General features: G+C 36.9%; 1 protein-coding gene and 1 pseudogene across 3 annotated transcripts in view; both read left to right on the top strand.

Moving 5' to 3' along the window:
• Dclk1 (doublecortin like kinase 1) overlaps positions 1-21690 on the top strand; it is a 327730-nt gene that overhangs the window by 4016 nt on the left and 302024 nt on the right. For all 3 annotated transcript variants that reach the window (XM_048800837.1, XM_048800838.1, XM_048800840.1), the window contains exon 2: positions 12395-12741. In XM_048800837.1, the coding sequence (XP_048656794.1) occupies positions 12395-12741 (347 nt within the window). The remainder of the gene's footprint in view (positions 1-12394; positions 12742-21690) is intronic.
• Positions 21330-21690, top strand: part of LOC125616168 — a 36397-nt pseudogene continuing 36036 nt past the window's right edge.

The following is a 21690-nucleotide window of genomic DNA, read 5'->3' as shown; positions in this document are numbered from 1 at the left end:
TCATCAGATCTGCAGTATTATAAGTGAGTCAAGTGCCTCTTCTTCCTAGTTTTCACACATTCATTGGCTCCTCACAAGCCTTCCATAGGCATTGCCTGACACTAGCTGTGGCCCAAAGGTACTGTCCGAATCCCCAGCAGAATTCATTTCTTAGGAATAAATTAACACCTCCCCCCAGAGTTAGGGAATCTCTCTCCTACCGTGGCTTCTGGGTTGCCTGTATTTTGGGGCAATTTTCTTAAGAAAATTCCCTTATTTCTCTACTTTATCTCACTACTGGTTTCCTTCAGACCTTCCCCTACTGTATTAACATTTTTGAAATTAATTTTTGCATTGCTATAAAGCACAAGCTCCCTAAAATTCCCCAGAGGCAACCAATTTGCTAGTTGTTTCTAAAAATTTTTTATTACCCTCTCATGAATACCAGTGCATGTCCACAAGATAATTTGCTGTACTCACAGTTCTGCACCTTGTTCTGTGTGCTTGAGGTTTTAATCTTGGAGACTTTTCATATCAGTACATCTATAACTACTGGGTTCTTTTTACTGATTCCATAATACTCCTTTATGAAATGTGCCATATTTATTTAATCAGTCTTTCATTCATGGGCTTTTAGGATGTGTCCAACCCTTTATTATTACAAATAATTTTGCAATGCATATCGTTGGATATATGTTTTCCAATCATGTAGGTGAATAGCTTTAGGATACATTACTAGAAGTAGTATTGTTGAATAGAGAGATACAAGCATTAAACTTTTAAAACCTATTGCAAAACTCTTCTCAATCGGAGGTAATTCCAGATTGCACTCTGATCAGTATTATATGGCAGTGGCTGTTTCTCTGCCTTCAACAAGATGATGTGCTATCAATAGCTTGGCTATTTGTCAACCTATTAAGAAAAGAAAAAAATTGATTTCATTATAGCTTTTTTTAAAAAATATTTTTTAGTTGTTGGTGGACCTTTATTTTATTTCTTTGTACATGGTGCTCAGAATCGAACCCAGTGCATCATACATTAGGCAAGCACTCTTCCACTGAGCTCTCATTATAGTTTTAATTTTCATCTCTTTATGTGTTTAAAAGGCATTATCTTTTTAAGTTATAGATGGACACAATACCTTTATTTTATTTATTATTTTTATGCAGTGCTGAGGATCCAACCCAGTGCTTCACATGTGCTAGGCAAGTGCTCTACCTCTGAGCTCCAACCCCAGCCCCTGTATTTCTTTTTATAAGTATTGTTTCCCCATAGCTGTTTATTATTTTCCTACTAGATTGGTATCTTTTTTCTTGACTTGTAGGATTTTTTAAAAAAGATTAAAGCCCTTTATTATGATAATTAAAAATAGTTTTATCAAATTGCCCTTAATGACTCTTGTGTTTTTTGCCATTTAGATTTGCAGAAAGTTTATATAATCCAATGTATCAGTATTTTCATTTATGGCCTTTATTTTCATGCCTGTAGGGCCCTCTGTAACCTGAGGTCATGAAGCCATTTTATCTCCTTTTCATGTATTATTTTTATTAAAAATATTTAAAGAAAAATTTTTTTAGTTGTTGATGGACCTTTATTTTATTCTTTTATTCATATGTGGTGCTGAGAATCAAACCCAGTGCCTCACACATGCCAGGCAAGTGCTCTGCCTCTGAGCCACAACCCCTGCCTTAAAAATATTTTAATGGAAATCATATTGGTATCATATATGAGATAGGGATTCAATTTTACTTAATTTTTTCCAGGGCATATGCTTCATTTCTTCAGTGTTTCTTTTTGAAATTAATTTGAACTCACAGAAAAATTTTAAAGATTAAGAATTTTCTATATACTTTTCACCCACCTTCCATAATTGAATATCTTGCAAAACCATGGACCCAGAACAAAACCAATGTACAATACAGCAACTAAACTACTGGTTTTATTTGACTTTCATTAGCTCCCCACTGATGTTCTTTTTGTTGTTGTTGTTCCAGAATCACATATCATCACATTTAATTGTAATTTCCCCATCATTTTCTCCAATTTCTATTAGTTCTTCATTTTTTTCCTTGTCTTTAATGATGTTGACTATTTTGAGGAATACCAGTCATTTTGTAGACAGTCCCTCAATTTGGGTTTGTCTGACAGTTAGGTTGGTATTAGGCATTTTTGGCCAGAATTCCACAGCAGTGGTATTGTGCCCTCATTTCAAGTGATATTGTGTGCATCATGATGTCTGCCTCTGTGCTTATTACTAGTTACCCAGGAACAGTTGGTTAAGGGGCTGTTGCCACCTATCTTCTCTCTAAACTTATTGTAGTAGTCAGCTTGTCATCACTGTGACAAATACCTGAGAAAAACAACTTAAAGGAAGAAAGGTTTATGCTGGTTCACAGTATCAGGGGTTTTAGTCCATGGTCAGCTGACTGCAAGGCAGAGACATCATGGCAGAAGGTTGTGGTGGAGGAAAGCTGATCACATCACTGCAGTGGTGCCGTAGCGAAAGAGAATGGGATTGGGAACAAGAAATACTCTTCCTGGGCATGCTCCTAGTGATCTACTTCCTCCAAACTTTAGGCCCCACCTCCTGAAGTTTCCACTTCCTCCCACTAATGTCCTCAATTATTAATCCATCAATAGATTAATCCACTGATGAGGTTACAGACCTCATGATCCAGTTCCTTGCTCAGAGCCTACCTGTGAACATCCCTGCCCTCAGGAGCAATCCTTCAGTCATTGGGTCTTTGTGGGGGATATTTCATATCCAAACCATAACATTACTATTCCCCCTTGGTGGTTAACACATATTTTGGGGAGAAACTTTGAATCTTTGTAAACATCTTATTTCTCCTTAAGTTTTTGCTTATGAATTTTGGCATTTGTTGATGGATCTTGCCTATAGGAATGACTGCTCTAGTGTTCTTTTGGTGATTTTCTATTTACTTCTTTATTTGCTACATTTTTACACATGAATGGTGTCCTCTACTTTCCTGTTTTGGGATCATTTTCTGTGATCTCATTAGCTCCCATTATTTTGGCCCATCTTTTATGACTTATTACTGTCTCCAACCTCTCTTTTGAACTCCAGCCACCTGGATGTATTCAACTGAGTCTAATCCTTAATGCTTTCAAATTCAACATGTATAAAATGTGAACTCATTTCCCCCCATTATGTAGAATTCATATTTCTTTCATATTTCAAATCTTATTCAATGTGTCATCACCTGCTAAGTCCTAATGTTTGTGACTTGCCCCTCCCCGTGACACACACCAAATTCATATGTTGAGACTTAATCAACAAAGTGATAGTTAAGAAGTGGGGCTTTTGGTGACTAGGTCATGAGGATGGAGCTCTCATGATCAGGATTATTTGCTTTATAAAAGGGGCCTCAGAGCACTGCCTTACTGTTCCCTCACGTGAGGACACAGCAAGAAGATTCCATCTTCAAAGAAGGGGGCTTGACTAGCCACCAAATCCACCAGTGCCTTAGGTTGGACTTCCCAGTCTCTGGAACTAAGAGATAAATGTTCATTGTTTATATGCCATTCTTGTACAGCAGCCTGAATGAACTAAAACACACCTACATTAACACACCTCAATTGACATCTCCTTCTTTTAACTTTCAAATTCAAACTGCCAGAAAATCCTACAGATTCTGTTCGAGACTTTTCTTCAATTTGTTTTCTCCTCCCTATCACCATTATTATAGCTTTCAAGGCCCCGTTATTGTTTAACAATAGCGTAACACTTTCTTTGTCTGAATGAGTGATAAATTTTTCTACAGTTAGCCTTGTAGAAAAATTGGAAAAATGCAAAAAATGTTAAAAAAATGAAATATTAACTCCGTATTTTCATACTAGATGCTTGTCTCTTTTTTGTGCTATTCTAATAGGGGTCTTAAGCTAAAGATACATAGTTTAGTTGTCTTTTCTTTATAACATGTTCATATTCACCCCTCTTTTCCATTCCTCTCAGTTTGTCTCAGATTATCTCCTTTCAGATTCACACAAGTCACATACAATAGTCTCCAAACCAGATTTCCTGTCTATAAGTCTGGCCACAAATAGATTACTTTGTGTTGCACCTTGGCTTAATAACGTCTCTTCTCTTTACTTCTAGAATATGGCCCATAATTTTTAATGTGCGTCCCAGCAATTCCATTGCTGCCCCTTCCTCCCATCTGGGCTTGTGTCGTATAACCCACTGATATACACAGCATTGCTAGCTGCAGCTCAGCTATTCTCTTTTCTTGTGTTCTCCTATCTCTGGGCTTCTCTTCTCTCCTGTCTTAGGGTATGATGAGTACCCTCCTTGGAGGGTGTATAGCATCATGATTAAAAATGCAGTCTCTGGAATTGGACCACCTATATTTGAATCTTGTCTCCACCTTTACTGTCTATATGACCGATGGCAAGCTACCCAGGTCATTGTGCCTCAGTGGGCTCCATGATAAGAGGCATCTCAGTACTTAGCTGATGAGGCTGTGGTTGAGGATTACAGATGAAATGTAATGGGTTAGAACATGATCTGTTACATGCAGACATTCAAATAACCGTTTCCACCACTAGCTTCTCCATGCTCATCCTCTCATCTTACAGATATACAAGTCTCACAATCTAAACAATTCTTGCCTTGATCTTGCTGACCTCTCAAACCAAAAGATCTTCTACAATTTAAAAAAAATCTGCATTTTCTATCTCTATTTCCTCAGCTTTCAATTCTGTTTCAACCACTCCACTAGGATCATTACACTTGTTGAGAGCCACAGTTTAGTCAGAATGACGCCTGGCATTTTTGCCAGAGGGAATGGTTGAAAGGTGACCCTGCTCTGGGATTACGGTGGCTGGGGGATTAGGGTGGATCCTGCTGGGAATAGGATGGCTCCAGGATTAGGGCAGATCCTGCTGGGATTAGGGCGGATCCTGCTGGGATTAGGGCAGATCCTGCTGCCTCAGGCGCCTGCTACTTTGGAGTTCCCGTTGAGTTCTTGCCCGGTGGAGGCAGTGTGTTCCCGGGAAGTGTGTGTAGAGTGCCCGGGAGAGTTCGGGAATAAAGAGTTGCTGTTTGAACCTACAAGTCTTTGTGGCTGCTCGGTTATTTGTGCCAGCCAGACTGCAGTATACACTATAATATATCTATTTTACATCCCAGCCTCTGGAATGGTGGAGCCATTGGAGTCCCCCCAGCCCAGCATGATAGTTGCAAGTTGATATGGTTTGGATAGGAGGTATCCTCCCAAAGCTCCGGTTAATCAGGAATAGAAATAAAATGATTAGATTATGAGATCTGTAGCTGGATAGGTCCATCCTGGTTTGAATGGACTGACTGGATGGTAACCATAGGCAGGAATAGAGGAGGTGGGTCCCTGGGTGCATGCCCTGGAAGGGTTCATCTTCCCTGTAGCAAACCCCCCACACCCCCACTCCCGCACTTACATGCCACTTTCTCACCGTGAGCTGAGCAGTTTTCTTCCTCTGGGTCCTTCTACCATGATGTGTTGCCTCGTGTTGGGTTCATAGCAGTGGAGTTGGCTGTCTTTAAATATTGTTCTTACCCTGGATTTCATCTTTTTCCAATGGGGTATGGGCATTTTCCCTGAGCATTTTCTTCCATTCCCCTGGTTATAGCTGCCACATCCATCTCTTTTCCAAACTCCAGAATTGTATTATTTACTGTTTGCTTGAAATCTTCAAATGGCTGTAAGTACTCAAATTTAGTATAAATCTGTTGGTGAGGATTACAGGTGAAATTACAGTCAAATTAATTTGCATCCTGACCACTTAATCCAAACCTATTCACCTTCTTAATTCACCCACTGTGGTGTATGGAAAGTAGACCAAAAGAGAAGGTTCAGTGTCATCATTGATGCACATTCTCTTGGGGCTCCACATCTAACCGATTTGCCAATTCTATTGATTGTACCTGCTATTATAGTGTATTAGTTATCATATGGCCAGTTTGGGTTTGTTTGTTTCAAGATATGATCTCCCTATGTTGAATCCTGAACACAAGTGATCCTCCTGCCTCAGTCTTCTGCATAGCTGGGACTGCAGATGCAATGCCACCAGCCTGGAATACTGCTGGTACCATCCACTGCTCTCCATCCCTAGAGTATATATGCAAAGTTCAGTTCTTCAGATCCTCTCCTTGTCTATTATAAAGATGGTATCTTGACTTCTATCCCCTATAGTCCACCTTTGGCCTTTCCTTTACACTGTAGCCCATGTGTCCTATAAACACCCCAGGCTGATCATACATAGAAACTATAGTGACTACTGCAGGCTTATCTAACTTGCTTGTTTAAGGAAATGATTTTATTTTATTTTCTGAGGAAAAAATATGACTATGTCTTTACTATATTGTGAAATAGAGCATATAATAACAATAATTATTATTATTATTTATGTGAATTGCTCTCCTCTCTCTTTTCTACCAATGGAAATCATATCCTTGTTTCCAAGGTGGGTGTGAATTCCATCTCCTCTTTGACAGTATGGTGGGAAGTGGAAAGTGACTTCCTTCTCTGAATTAGGATTGCCCATACCACTTATTTAGCACTTAGCACTTGCTGCCTTGTGATGGAATCCTTTCATATACATGTATTGCTTTCTGAGTTCTTGAGGACAGGCTTGTGGTTTAGGTTTCTTTCACTACCCAGAGTGGCTAATTCTTGTATTTACTACTGACAATTTAGAAGATTGTTAATGCTGTGGATACTTGTTTCAATTCTGTTATTTTCTGTTCTGTCATTTTCTTAGGAGAAATTCTTAGCAATGAGATTATGGGTTGGAGATACCAATATTTTCATGGCCCCAAATACATTTTGTCATGTTGTTTCCAAAAGGATTCTTATTAATTTAATGTTTCTGCTTATTTATTATATCTACTTTGTTTTTGTTTTTGTCCTTTGCCATATATTTTAGAACCTTGTATTTTTGTAAATTATAATAAGCTTTGCAATTATATTAAGCCATTGATGTATTATAGGTCCCCAGTCTTTTTTTCCCTTTTTAATTTTAGTCTCTCTACTTTTCAAATGTATTTGTTTTAAATTTCAAAACAAAATGTATGTCATATTTTTTTTTCCTTCACGGTGTTTTTCTGATGAATTTTCTGATCTGATTTTGAGAAGTTGACATTTTCCCACAGGTCTGACATAGTATTCACATTTATTTTCTGTAAGTTTATTTTTATATACCATTATATTATGAAAAACTTCTGTGGAAGAATAACCCATAAGTGCCTTTGGGGAATCTTTTTCCTTGCCTTTTATAGCACCATGAAAATCATCTCCTTAAACTGTTGCCTTCCAGGTAGATAGGAAATGTTGCTGTGCATATCTGACTTGGCTCATAAAATGTCGTGTCCAGAAGGCAGGCAATGATATTTTATTCTGTAAATAATTCTTCATGTAATTAAACTCAGTTTACTTTCAAAAGTTTCAATATCTGAGTTCTAAATTTTGCCATAACTCACAAAGTGAAATTTAATTGCCAGAGTTTTCAATAAGAAAATTTATATTCTAGGAAAATGAAATGTATTGCGGATATCTCTCATTTAAGATACTTTTTAACATGCCACATTTTAGACTTAAAAGTATTTTAGAGGCACCACCTTTAGTAATATGAAGGATGGGAGGGAATTAGATCATTTTCAGCTGATGCCAAGTAATGTCAGAACTAGAATTTGTGAGTCACAGCTCCTAATCATTGAAACTCCAGCATTAAGGGGAAATGGGACAAACTTCTAGAATCCCCCAATATGGAGTCTTGTGAAGGATCTTCTTCATAGCTACTGTTCCCTGGATCAACCAGGGAACTAGTACCTCATTACCAAAAATTTTCAATGGTGCCTAGAGAACTTATTTAAAATGGAAATATTATAGTTTAAAAATTGGAGCTAGAGCTGGGGTTGTGGCTCAGTGATAGAGCACTTGCCTAGTATGCCTAGTATGTGTGTGGTTCTGGGTTCGATTCTCAGCACCGCATAGAAATAAATCAAATTAAGTTGTTGATGGCAACAAGTAAAAAGATATTTTTTAAAAATGGGAGCTAATGGCAAGATAGAATTAACTTTGTAAGCTTTTTATAATGAACTTTATTAGAGAAAATTTGTAAGCTTTTTATAATGAACTTTATTAGAGAAAATTTATTCCCCCCCCTTTGAAAAATAATGGTAAATAGAATAACTTTAACATTCATAGGTGATTAAAAAAAACAAAACCATGGATATTTCATTGTCTTAAATATAATCTAATATGTTTATAAAAATATTTTTCTTTGAACTTCTTGAAAATACTTAAATTTCTCAGAGAAGAAATCACTGTTTTTTTAAATTGACATTTTAGAGGGTATTGGATGGATGCAAACATAATTTCATGTTTTGTTTTCTTACCTTTTATAGTTATCATTTTCTTTCTCTCTTTGCATAAAAGCAAATATTAATTTTTGGCCTTTGTAAATGCTACCAAACTTTTGGCAGATGCTGTATCTGCTGTTCTTATCATATGTTGGGGTGGCTTAGACCCCAGAGTATTACATTTCAAGTGGAGAATCCGTCTTATCATAGAATTTTTTTTTTTTTGGCTTGAACAAATTAAAATGGAACCAGCAGTATTCCAGGCTGGTGGCATTGCATCTGCAGTCCCAGCTATGCAGAAGACTGAGGCAGGAGGATCACTTGTGTTCAGGATTCAACATAGGGAGATCATATCTTGAAACAAACAAACCCAAACTGGCCATATGATAACCAATCAGTTTTGTAATTTCCAGTAACACCACTGAACAGATTTTTATAATATTTCCTTTAAACGATCTAAGAGCTTTGCAATCTTGCCATCCTTGTTTAACTTCACCTATAGAAAATAATGGAAGACTTTCAAAGCAAATTTTGGGCTATTTTGATCAAATACACCTTGGTTTTATAGATAAATTCACTTTTATTTTATTATTGCAGTAGAAGTTATGCCAAGAATTTGGAGGGGCTTAGTGTATATAGGAGGGAATATGATACAGTAATCATGTCTTATTTTATAATTTTGGAATAGCTCTTATGCATACCTCATGTTGAGACTTGAATGTAACCTATAAATAATTCTCTAGACAGGGTTATAATTTATCTTTTAACTCTTTGTCTCACTAAGAAATTAAACACTGGATATCCAGAGCTGTTTGACTAAACCAAGACTATATATATTCTTCCCATTCAGAATAATCATATTTGTTAATTTATAATTACATGTATATTAGCATATTATATTTATCCCTCTGTATCTGTGGGATCCACATCCATGAAAATATGGATTTAAAATGTTTTTTTAATTGCATCTATACTAAAGAAATACAGACTTTTGATTCTTATTATTATTCCCTAAACAATACAGTTTAACAACTATACCTATATAGCATTTACATTGTAATAGATATTACAAGTCATCTAGAGATAACTTAAAATGTATGCTTAGGTTCTATGCAAGTAACAAGAGTATAAAATGGTATAGACTTTGAGTATCCTCAGGGGATCCTGGAACAAATTTCTTATAGCTATTGAGGGATGAAGTGTTTTTTATTTTTATTTTTTTTTTGGTGGTGGTGGGGCTGTGGATTGAACCCAGTGGCACTTAACCACTGAGCCATATCCGCAACCCTTTTTTAAATGTTTTATTTAGAGACAGGTCTTGCTAAGGTGCTTAAGGCCTTGCTTAGTTGCTGAGGCTGGCTTGAACTCGTGATCCTCCTGCCTCAGCTGCCTGAGTCACTGGGATTATAGGTGTATGACATCTCGCCCAGCTTGAAAAGCTCATTTAAAAAATAAAATCAGGAAACACAATCAACTTTAACTTAACTGAGTTAAGGTAGAGACCACATCTTCAGTGGTAGAGAGAAGTTCAAAATTACTGTTAAGGTAAAAGTAAAAATGTGGAGCCAAATAGTTTTGTTGTAAATTTATTTGCACAGTCAATGAACACTATCCATGCTAGCCTTTCCTGAAATTCTGAAAAGTGGAGCAAACTCTACATGACTGAGCACCATGTGGTGTCTGATCTTGGATTTGATGGCAGCTCCTCCTCCTCCTTTAGCCCATCATCATCTTTTATTGGAGACTCACATCCTTCTCCATGATTCCCACCCTAGGGGTAATGAAGGTAGGGGAGCTCACAGTTACAGCACAGATTAATATCCATTTATTTTATTTTTTGTTGCTTGAGTCCAATCTACATGCATCATAGTGGTTCTGAAGACGTTCAGTGTACTTTATCTAAGATTATGTAAAAAAATGTGTTTTTCCCCCAACAAGTCCATTCAATATTGTTACACTCTTAAAATTCCACCCTCTTCTAACTCAACTGTTTTTCTAAAGTTAAAAGTTTTCTTTGTTGAGATGCCAACCCCTCTGTGCTTTTAGCAATTACCTTAGTGTGCAAAACTTACAAATAACCATACAATTGCATATCTTCAGTTAGCACAGAACTGTGACAACTGCTGGCTTATCCAGGGATGCTATGGGCTCTGTACTTTTGGGGAGGAATATTAGGGACATTCTCATTGAGGTGGGTCCAATGTGATATCCACTGGTAACCATGTTTAAGAACAATTAGTAACTAATAACATAAGACCTGCTTATGATTTTTAGTAATTTAGTTTTTACTTTTCCTTTCAAGCTTATGCACAATTAGGGTAATGCCACTTCAAGTCATTCTCACTTGCAATGTGTAGTTGAAGTCACTTTGATCTCTACTCTAATTTTTTTTTCCCCAATGCTAGGGATTGAACCTAGGGCCTTGTATAAGATAGCAAGTGCTCTACCCCTGATCTATATCCCCATTCCCTCTACTATCTAATTTGCCCTTCATAAAAACCCACTGAGGTTTTATTTTACAGACAAACTACCACTCAGACATCTAGGGACTTGTCCATGGTCACATGCTTGGAGAGGCCAAGTCTTGAACTAAAATTTCTGATTACCTCTTTCCCACTGATCATGGTAACCATATACTCGAGAAAGTCAATTCATGTTTGATGTAAAAAGGTTTAGAAAATATTTACCCTACACACTGTAGCTTCCTGATCCTCTTCCAACGAGCATTAAAAAATGCCACTGTTGTAGCACTCTCATATATATTTTTGCTATCTACTTAAATCCTGATGAAAACATAGTTAGGACAAGTGATGCTCTGCCAGGGGTTGGGGGTTAGTTAACTTATACTGTTATGTGCAATTTCTGGTGATGCATAAGGTATATGTAATACATTAGAATGAAGTATTTTTTTAAAAAAATTTCAAAATAAATGTATAATATGTAGCTATCCTTTCTTAATTTTGAAACACTGGTTCTGTTATTTTTATGTGGATCCTTAATTCTGTGGCCCTGCATGCTTGCACCATTAATTTAAAAATAGGCCAAGGATTTAGATAAAAGTAAATGGGTTGTGTTAGATGAGGTCTAGGTCACTTTACTTGCAATTATGTAGGCTTTTTAAGCATTTTTCCTGGTTATAAAGACATTAACACATAAAAAATCCATTATAAAATCTTCAATTGCAAAATGCTTTTACCTAACTTTATGAAATCTGTATTTAGAACAGCCATTATATAACTTTCATCTTTTTGGTACATGTGTTAGTTTCTTTTGTGTGTTATCTACATCCTAACAGCCTGAGTATTTTCATTTAAAGATTCTCTGTTAGAGTCATTGTATTTCTTTTAAATTAAAAAAAATGTTAAAGAGTCATTTTAAATACAAACTTAACTATTTTTATTATAGAGTCAGTTTAGGAAGCTACAGTGTGTAGGGTAAATATTTTCTAAACCGTTTTACACCAAATATGAATTGACTTTCTAGTGTATATGGTTACCATGATCAGCAGTGAATAGATAGATGGCTGAAAAGGAAGGGGAATTATTTTGTATTTTGCTTATGGAATTTTACTTGGCAGGCAATGGAATGTTTAGCATATACTTCAATACATTTATAAATTCATAACTATTTTAAGAAGATGTGTTTGATTCACTTTCAGATTTTAAATTATCTCAGGTAGCATGAGACCTCTGATTTTGAAATTTTCTACACATTTTTTACCCCTAAGTCCCCCAAAATATTTTCTATTTTGAGTTCAATTTCATACCTCTCTAGGCTGATTCAAGCAAAACAATATTTCTGTCACTAATTCCAAGACAAAGAAAAGGAGGAATACTTTTTGTTTTTCCAAGATTCCAGTCTGTTGCTGAGAGAACCAGATGAGAAGTCAGAAATCTTTCTTTTTCATTCCTTATTAATCACTCCAGTATTGTATGAAAAGTGGCAGCTTTTTTTCTTTTTTGACGATAAGTGGAAAAAGAGAAACCAAAGACAAAATAGGAAAAAAAGAAATAAGTTTAGCTTAGTGTCGATTAAATCTATTTCTTTCTTTCTTAGGAGAGAGTTATGTGTGCGGCTCAATAGAGCCCTTCAAGAAACTGGAGTATACCAAGAATGTGAACCCCAACTGGTCAGTGAATGTCAAGACCACCTCAGCTTCCCGGGCAGTGTCTTCACTGGCTACTGCCAAAGGCAGCCCTTCAGAGGTGCGTGAGAATAAGGATTTCATTCGGCCTAAGCTGGTCACCATCATCAGGAGTGGAGTGAAGCCGCGGAAAGCTGTCAGGATTCTGCTGAACAAGAAGACGGCTCATTCCTTTGAGCAGGTCCTCACTGACATAACCGACGCCATCAAGCTGGACTCCGGAGTGGTGAAACGCCTGTACACTTTGGATGGCAAACAGGTAAGGGTGGGTCTGGGTAGGACTCTGACTTCACAGGGACCAACCAGGGAGTTGGGGGGGTGTGTGCCACACCATGGGGATCCGAAGCATGCATTTTGCTCAAGTCACAGAGACCTGGGTCATTTACCCAGCAAGCATGCGCTTGTTGATCTCAAGCTGGACCAAGGTTTGTGCTGGGAAGAATTAATCATGGATACAAAGTACAGAATAAAATCTGTCTTTGAAGAGTCAATGGTTATTCGGGCTTTCTACTTTTTCAGTATCATTTGCTTTGCATAATGATGCTTTTCAGTCATGTGTTTTCAATTTTGCCCTAAGTCGTAGAGCCTCAGGCATGTACGATGTGGAGGTAAATGATGTAAGTAATATCTTATGATTCTGTGTTTCAGGAATGTTCACTGAGACTTATTTAAATATTATAGATTTTACAATATAAGTCTCAGGTATGACATATCATCATCTTGTTGGCTTTAGGGTGCACATATCTAGAATATTATGTATCTTGTATTAAAAATATAATTTCATAATTAAAATGAAAGGAAGGTCTCTTTAGCTGTGAAATACACATCCATCCACATGGATGAATGGTAATTTTTGTGTGTGTGTGGTGTTGGGGACTGCACCCAGGGCCTTGTACATGCAAGGCCAGCACTCTACCAACTGAGCTATTTCCCCAGCCCCTGATGAGTGGGAATTTTAAGGTGAGATGAACAGAAAGGAGGTATTAGCTTTCAGGGTCTTGTGAGACTTTTGTAAAGATTTGACAGAACCCATGGTGAACTGATTAAAAAAAGAAACACTGATCAAAAGTACAATGTGATTTCTAGTCTTTCATAGTTTAACAGTGTCTTGTTTAAGATGATCATTTTTAACATTTCTATCTTTGCTTGAAGTTTATTTTTTAATGTGACTATCAAAATGCCTTTTTTAATTTTGAGGGATAATTTGAATGATTTGTATATGGAGATCATCTTAAAATCAAAACTGGATTCGTAAATTAAGAGATTGATCTTTTTAAATAGAAGACTCATGCAAGTTCTTGAAGGCTAACACATTTAAACTTAATGAATTAGAATAGATGCTAATACTACAAAGAGTGTTAGTCATGAAAGAATTATTCCCCTAGGGATCCATTTAAATGCTCAAACTCATACAAATTCATTAGGAATGAAGGAATATATGCCAGTTGTTTATTTATATTGATCAATCTTCTGCTTGTCTCATAACACTTGCATGTAGATAAGGATTTCTAGTGATAACATTCTGTCTTGTAGATCTAAGAAGCTACAGCCTGAATGTCATCAATATATCAATGACTACAAAGTCCACTGCTGGTCCGTCAATTATAGTAGCAATAAGATGGCAAACTGCACATTAAGACATTTAAGGCTTCTGGTTCCGTTTCTGAGGATTTATTCACCATTCTAAAGTTTTGCATTTCTGTGTATTTTCTCAAGATGAAAATTTATCTGTCTTCATCAAAAGTAAAATTTAGAATGAAGAATACATTTTGTTGAGACTTTCTCCTCCTCCTCCCATTTCAGAATTTTCGGGATTCCAAATTGCTATTGTAGTGAGTCTAAAAATCAGTTTTCACTTCTCTAGCTAGTCTTTACATTAACTGATCAGTTAATATGTTTATCAGAAGAATAAACTTCTAGAGTAGATACTATGTGTTCTCAATTGTTCCCTTATGTTCTGAATGCATCTAATGTCAATATTTTATAGTGGTATGTTTACTGTGCTGTACGTGTAAATAATTGGGTGTAATGGGAAAGAATCCCATGTTTGATGTCAACAGACCAGGATTCAAATCTTGGCTCATCCACAGATTATTTATGTTTTTTTTGATATAAGTAACTTAGCCTCATTATGCTTACCAACAAAACATGGATAAAACCATCACTGCTGTTTTATAAAGTGCTTATGAGATCAACTGTGATAATACATGTGAAATCAGTTTTGTACTATCGTGACTATAATAGCTTTATTAAGCATCATTCTGAGTGCTTTGCATGTATTAACACATTTAATCCTTATAGCAACTGGATTATTATTCCCATTTATCAGATGAGGATACAAAGGCACAGAACTTATTAAAAACATGTCCAAGACTACACATAAATGGTGAAGGTAGAATTTGAACCAGTCTTACTCCAGTTCTTGGAAAACACTGGATTGCCACAGAGATGTTTAAGCAGCACACAAAGGTACTGAGGAAATAAATACATACGTACACACACACACACATAAATAAATAAATATACATATAAATATATATATATTTCTTTTTTGTACCAGAGATTGAACCCAGAGACAATTAATCACTGAGCCATATCCCCAGTCCTTTTTAATTTTTTTTTTTTTGAGTCAGGGTCTTGGCTAAGTTGCTTAGGGCCTCATTAAATTGCTGAGGCTGGGTTTGAACTTGTGATTCTCCTCCTCAGCTTCCTGAGCTGCTGGGATTACAGGTGTGTGCCACCATGCCTGGTGAGATTTTAAGGGCACCATGTTAGGCAGTGTTCTGACACTTTAACAAGAAACCCGAGATACTTGACCTACAAAGAGAAAAACATTTATTTTGGCTCACAGTTTCGGAGGTTTTAGTCTGTGATTGATTGGTTCCAATGCTTTGGGCTTTGTGGAAAAAAGCACATCATGGCAGTGGCACATGGTGAGTAGCAGTCATTCACCTCAGGGCAGGGAGTAAAAGAGCGTGAGGAAGGGCCAGGGTCCCACAGTGACCTTCAACGGCAGCGCTCAGTGACCTAAAGACCTCCCATTAGGCTCCATCCCTTAAGCATTCTGCCACCTTCCAATAGTGCCAACCTGGGGAACAGATCTTTAATACATGGACCTTTGGGGGACCTTCAGAATCCAAACTACAGCAGGAGTAATTTGTCCAAGGAATATTATTTGACTCTTTTCTGATCATATAAGTATGTATATAATGTTATTTTCCCTGGAGTCATTCTGCTGGCTGTTGTACTTGATTGTTCATTTTTTATCAAGCATACAGTTTGCTGTTGTGGCCTTTCTTCTATTATAGCATGCTCTTTTCATAGCAGGAGTAGTAAAAACAACTGCAGAGGGATTGGCTGATAAAGTAGAATGAACATAAAGACTTTTTGCTTGGGTTCACAGTGAGAACAGAAATGCTTCCCATGGACCCCAGGACTCTTTAGAATTGTTTCAGTTCAAAAGAGAAATCTGTCCAATAAGCAGTAAGTTAGAGTAGAATTAACATCCCTGGCAAAGACTGGGGCTTGATGAGCCTCGGAGAATAAGCCGTTTTCCTCAAAGCTTTCCTGTGGAATGATGGGCTGCTTAGTGGGATGGCATCTTACTCTATCCATGGTGGCATTGGGGTCCACAAGCTGCCAATAGGACATCATCATTTTAGGGGGCCAGGGGGTACTGGGGATTGAACTCAGGGGCACTTGGACCACTGAGCCACATCCCCAGCCCTATTTTGTATTTTCTTTAGAGACAGGGTTTCACTGAGTTGCTTAGTGCCTCGCTTTTGCTGAGTCTAGCTTTGAACTTGCCATACTCCTGCCTCAGTTTCCTGAGCAGCTGGGATTACAGGCAGAACATCATCTTGTCCTGCCTTTTTTTTTTTAATAGCTTAACTGAGTCCTTGTATCAAACTCATAAACAATGTGGAAACTCCAACACTGAATAAGCTAATTAAGGCATCTTTTTTTTTTTGTATTGAGAAAATAGAATTACTTGAACAATTAATAGCTTGAGCCAGATGTGGTGGTGCACACCTGTAATCCTAACTACCCAAAAGGTTGAGGCAGGAGGGCTTCAAGTTCCAGGCCAGTCTATGCAACTTAGCAAGACTCAGTCTCACATTCCACTATGGTCATGTATGAAATAAATAAATAAATAAATAAAATTTAAATAAATAAATGAATAAATAAAAGGATGGGCTGTACCTCAGTGATACAGTGCCCCTGGGGTTCAATCTCCAGTACTATGGTCGGGGGGGAATAAACAGAATAACTTAATTACTTTAGGTCAGTGGGTGGTGAGGATCGTATGGAAACAGAAATAGTTTTTCCCATTGCCTTCAGGCAGCCAGCAGTTGTATCCACGGTATAGATACTGTTGATGCTGAGATTTTTAACAATGGAACCATAAAAGCCTGTGCCTACTGTTTAATACGTTACCCAGAGGAGATGCGCCCTGAAGGGCATAGAACACATGATGCCCTCCCTCATTCCTACCAGCTCTTGGCCTCCTTGCTTGTTGCCTCTTGGGTTTGCATGAAGCCCTAACCCGGGAGTTCATCTTACAGAACTTTTTTGAGATTTTTAAAGCTGACCTAAAGGAAATCAACATATTGGAAATGCTGCATCAAATTGGATTTTGCAGAAGCTTTAAGATGACAGAATGTGCTGACTACAGAGTAGCCTATTTGTGAGCAAGTTTTTTCTAATGATTTCAATTCTATTCTTCATTCAGGGACACTGAAGTAAGAGGTTTGCTATAACCTTTCCCCTTCTTCGCAGTGTATATGAGTCTGCTCAACATGTAATCAGGCTCTTGGTTGGCATGGCTGGGAGTCCAAGGAAATACTTACAGTGCCTTGTTTTCAGTCATGCATTATTTATCTGGTCTTGATTAAAACCCTTACACACACACACACACACACACACACACTAAGAAAAAGGGAATTTGCTAGTTCAGGGTTAAAATCATGTCCCCTTTCTCCATATCAGAGGGGATTTGTGGAGTCTGAGCCTGAGAGTCTCTTTTCTTGCCATCACGTGTGTCAGGATGTTGGGGCTTTGCTCTGTATTATTCACTCACCCTGCCAAGTTGCTGCTCCCAGAGGTCATTTGGAGTGTGACTATTTTTTAAGTGATTAAAATAAGCCCCCAAAGTACAAGATTTGCTGCAAAGATACCCTTGCATATCTCCTGAATCCTTTTATGGAAAAGCAAATCTGGCTGTCTGGAACTGCTAAATCTGCTAAATCTGTGATTATTGAGTCCTTCCTTAGAAACATAAAGAACAGCAAGTCTTAGAACTGTGAATGCCTAAGCAGGGAATTTATATGGTAAAGATCAAAGATAAGGTACTGCCCAGTGATCCCTCCTTCCCTCTGGAATGAAGTAATGCTAAATAAGATTGTTCTTTAAGTAGACAATATAACATATCCCATCTTATTTACCGTTTGACCCTAAAAATCTAGACAACATTGCAGCATACTTAGGTAGTAGTGGGGGTAAAAGTCAGGGATATTATATTTTTAATCACGTAGACATTTCATGTAGGTCATGCACTTTGTAAATTCCACCGTTGCTAGCATGTTCACATGAGCAAACAGTTTGTGTTTTCCTAATATGGAAAATTCTAGAACTCACTCAACTGAAGTATAGTCTTTCTAGGGTTTTGGTTACCCAAGGTCAGTCATCATCAGATAATATAAAATGGAAAATTCCACATTTTAATAGGGGTGGGGAGCACACTTACACAACTTTCATTGCAGTATCATTGTTATGTTTATTCTATTTTATCATTAATTATTGTTAATTTCTTACTGTGCCTAATTTATAAATTAAACTTTATCTTAAGTGTGTATAGAGAAACAAAAAACATAGTATATATAGAACTCTACATAGTATATGTAGAACATATATAGTATATGTGAATGCCTGCAATTCCAGGCATCCACTGGGAACCTTGAAACATGTCCCCCACAGATAATTGAGGACTGCTGTACTCACAAACTGATTTAGATGGTAAACTGAGAACAGATGTGATAGCTTCAGTGAGTGTCTATAAATTAATCACTTATGTCTTCTCTTTATCTTTTGATTGTTGAATCCCTATTACCTATTCCAAACATAAACACCAAAAGATGCTGTAAATGAATCATAATTACAGCCATTCATTTTAGGTCATTAGAATTCGAGTTTGTTGGAATTCAGGAAAAAAGTAATGACAATAGGAATTTATGAATCAGAAAACACAAAATGATCTATTTTGTGTTTTAATATATTATTTTAGTTGAAGTACAAATAATTTGATGCACATGAGTTTAGAGAATTTTGGCTATGTCTTCTTACAATTTAAATAAGCATAAACATTGCTACCACATCTAATCTTGGCTATAACAGTTGATGAACATAGAAAATATGAAAACCAAAAGTTTCTAAATAAAAAGTAAGGAATTTTAGGATGTGATTGGAATTGTTTGGACCAGAAAAGGAGATTATTTTTCTTGTAGCTGTCAGTGATAGTGACATTTTTTCTTTTCTAAAAATAGAGCTTTTTTTCTATGACAGCTCAAAAACTTCTTGTAAGCACATGTAAACCTCTTATTCTTATTATAAAAGTTTTACCATTATGAGTTGATACATTACCTGTGTTATAAAAGTGAATGTAACACATTTTAGTTTTGTTTATAGTTGGTATAAATAAAACTTGATATCAGTAATTTAGTTTATATTTTAAAATGTCAAATTAAAATTTTCTACAAAAACTCAGAGCACATGTTAAATCATCCTCATGATTTACTAGAGTTGGGAGTCGATGGAAATATCTTAGTTGATTTCAAAAAAAAGGGAGTTCAAAAATAACTAGGATACTTCCTTTAGAGAATTAAAACGTTCAGAATAGAACGTTTGGTGCAATCTTTTGATATTCAGGATTAAATATGCCACATTTAATCTGCCACATGTGTCCTTATGTAGATATTAATTCCTCCAAATGTGAAAGAGTCAAATTGTTTTCTTCCAGTCCAAATTCCTCTGACAGTGTCGTCAGTTATGGGTGCTTGTAGGGATGTGTATTTTGAGGCTTTGGCTAGTTTTAGCAAAAGTCAGTTTTCTATAACATGAATTCTGAGTTCAGAGGTTATGTTCCCCAAATTCCTCCTGGTAGTATGTTGAGGATACTTGGAACATTTTTTATGATGGCTTTGGGATTGCCTCCTAGTGACTTCTGCTACTTTTGCAAAGGCTAGCAGCCACGACTTGGCCTTTGATGTATGTTAATAAAATGGAAAGAAATAAGACTTTAAAATCAGCTGGGCCTAGGCTTCAGTTTTAGTCTGAAAAATCTAGTTTGAGATTTCTCATTCAGGCCTGGAAAATTGAGTTTGCTTCCCAACCTGCAGGCATTTAAGTCTTGAATATTCTCTAAGGGCCCATGTGTTAGATGCTTGGCATCTGTTGGAAATTCGCACTATTGGAAACTTTAAGAGGTGGGGCCTAGTGAGAGGACTTTAGGTCATTGGGTGTGTGCCTTGAAATGATTCTGATTGTGGTACTCTGGCTCCTCCTCCTCCGCCTCCTCCTTTTTTTTTTCACTTCCCAGACATGAGGTGAGTCGTTTTGCTCTGCCACAGGCTCCCCACCATGATTTGCTGCTTTATCTAAGTCCCAAAAGCATCAGGGCTCACTGATCATTAACTGAACAAAATCTTCAAAACTGTGAGCCAAGATAAAACTTTTCTCCTTATAAGTTGATTGCCTCAGGTATTTGTTATAGTAACAGAAAACTGACTAATACGCTAGTTTACTGATAAAGCTTAAAAATTCTGTACATTGAGTTTACTTATAATGAGGAAATTTGCTTATTATGCACATGTTAAATTATCCTCATGATTTACTAGAGTTTGGAGTCCATGCTATAATTTAAGTAAGCATAGATATTTTTGGTAACATGATACAGAGGAAAATACTAGTTTCATAGACTGATAGACTTGAGTTCAAATCTGTCCTCTGCGTAAGACACACTATCCTCCTACTGGGAAGAGTTAACTCTGAATAATAATCTGTAGTTGCATCTTCTGTATAATGGCAATAAGAATAATAATGCTTGCTTTATAAATTGTCATGGGATTAAATTAAGTAATACATGTGACAAACTTAGCATTGTGGTTAGTTTCTAATTATTGGTGACCTGAAAAGCTAAGGGTTCTTTTGTTTTGGGGAAAAAAAACATATTTTAAATGTGTCGTGGAAACTCATTATTTAAAAATCTCTTAATAATGGGCTAATCATATCTTCCTTTGTATATGTGTGTTTCACATGGAAACACTTCAAGTTGTAATAACAACAGCATGAAATTTGGAATGAGACAGTATATGAGACCAAGACTTTACTCATGAATGTATGAGCCTTGGCTAGTAAAATAAACTCACTATTTTTCCTTTTCTTTAAAATAAAAATAATAATGCATTCCTTATAATATTGGTGTGATAATTAGTTGATAAAATCTGTCTAGGCCCTAGATTGATACATGGTGGGTCCTCTATAAATGTTAGTTCGAAACTACCCATTTCTCAAGCTTCAATTCAAAGATGGCCTTGTCTATGAAACATTTCTTTACTTCCCCTTGCAGAATTGACAGCTCCCTGTCTTGGGGTCCATTACTGTCCAACGTACATAGCCCCACAACTCTTCACTATACCAACCTGTTGTCATGCCTGTTTTCACCTTCAGATTTTATAGAGTAAAGCCAGGAAGGTGTCCTGCTGACTTCTGAATCTCCAGATCCTGACCTGGTAAATGCTTGTTCAATTAATGATTAGACAACCACACGAGTGGACTATTGACTGGTTAGCTATGGGCTACCCTCCTTACATTAGCACATTACCTCCAGTATTTGGCAAAGTACCTGTAGGTGATGGTCAGGTAGGAGCTGACTTGCTCACCCTGGGCTGTGTTGGTGTGTAACTGTGAATGAAGCTAGTGTAACCCCAGATGGTAAAATGATCATCATGGCAGTTGTTCTCTAGGTTGGACTCCTGCTTCATGAAAGACTCTCTCATCTGTCCATTTTGGAGCATTTTGACTATTGAGAGCATTTTTATCCTGTGGGGGGAACAATAGCTATTCTGTTAGAAAAATCTTACCATCTGAGTCAGATGAATTGTTCCTGACATCCAGTGAATAAAGAGAAGAATCGATCGATACATTCCATGGA

This window comes from Marmota marmota, unplaced genomic scaffold (assembly GCF_001458135.2).
Source record: "Marmota marmota marmota unplaced genomic scaffold, marMar, whole genome shotgun sequence".
In the NCBI taxonomy this organism is placed as follows: domain Eukaryota; kingdom Metazoa; phylum Chordata; class Mammalia; order Rodentia; family Sciuridae; genus Marmota; species Marmota marmota.
The sequence above is the reverse complement of the archived record's forward strand: the minus strand, read 5'-3'. Positions and strand labels throughout refer to the sequence as shown.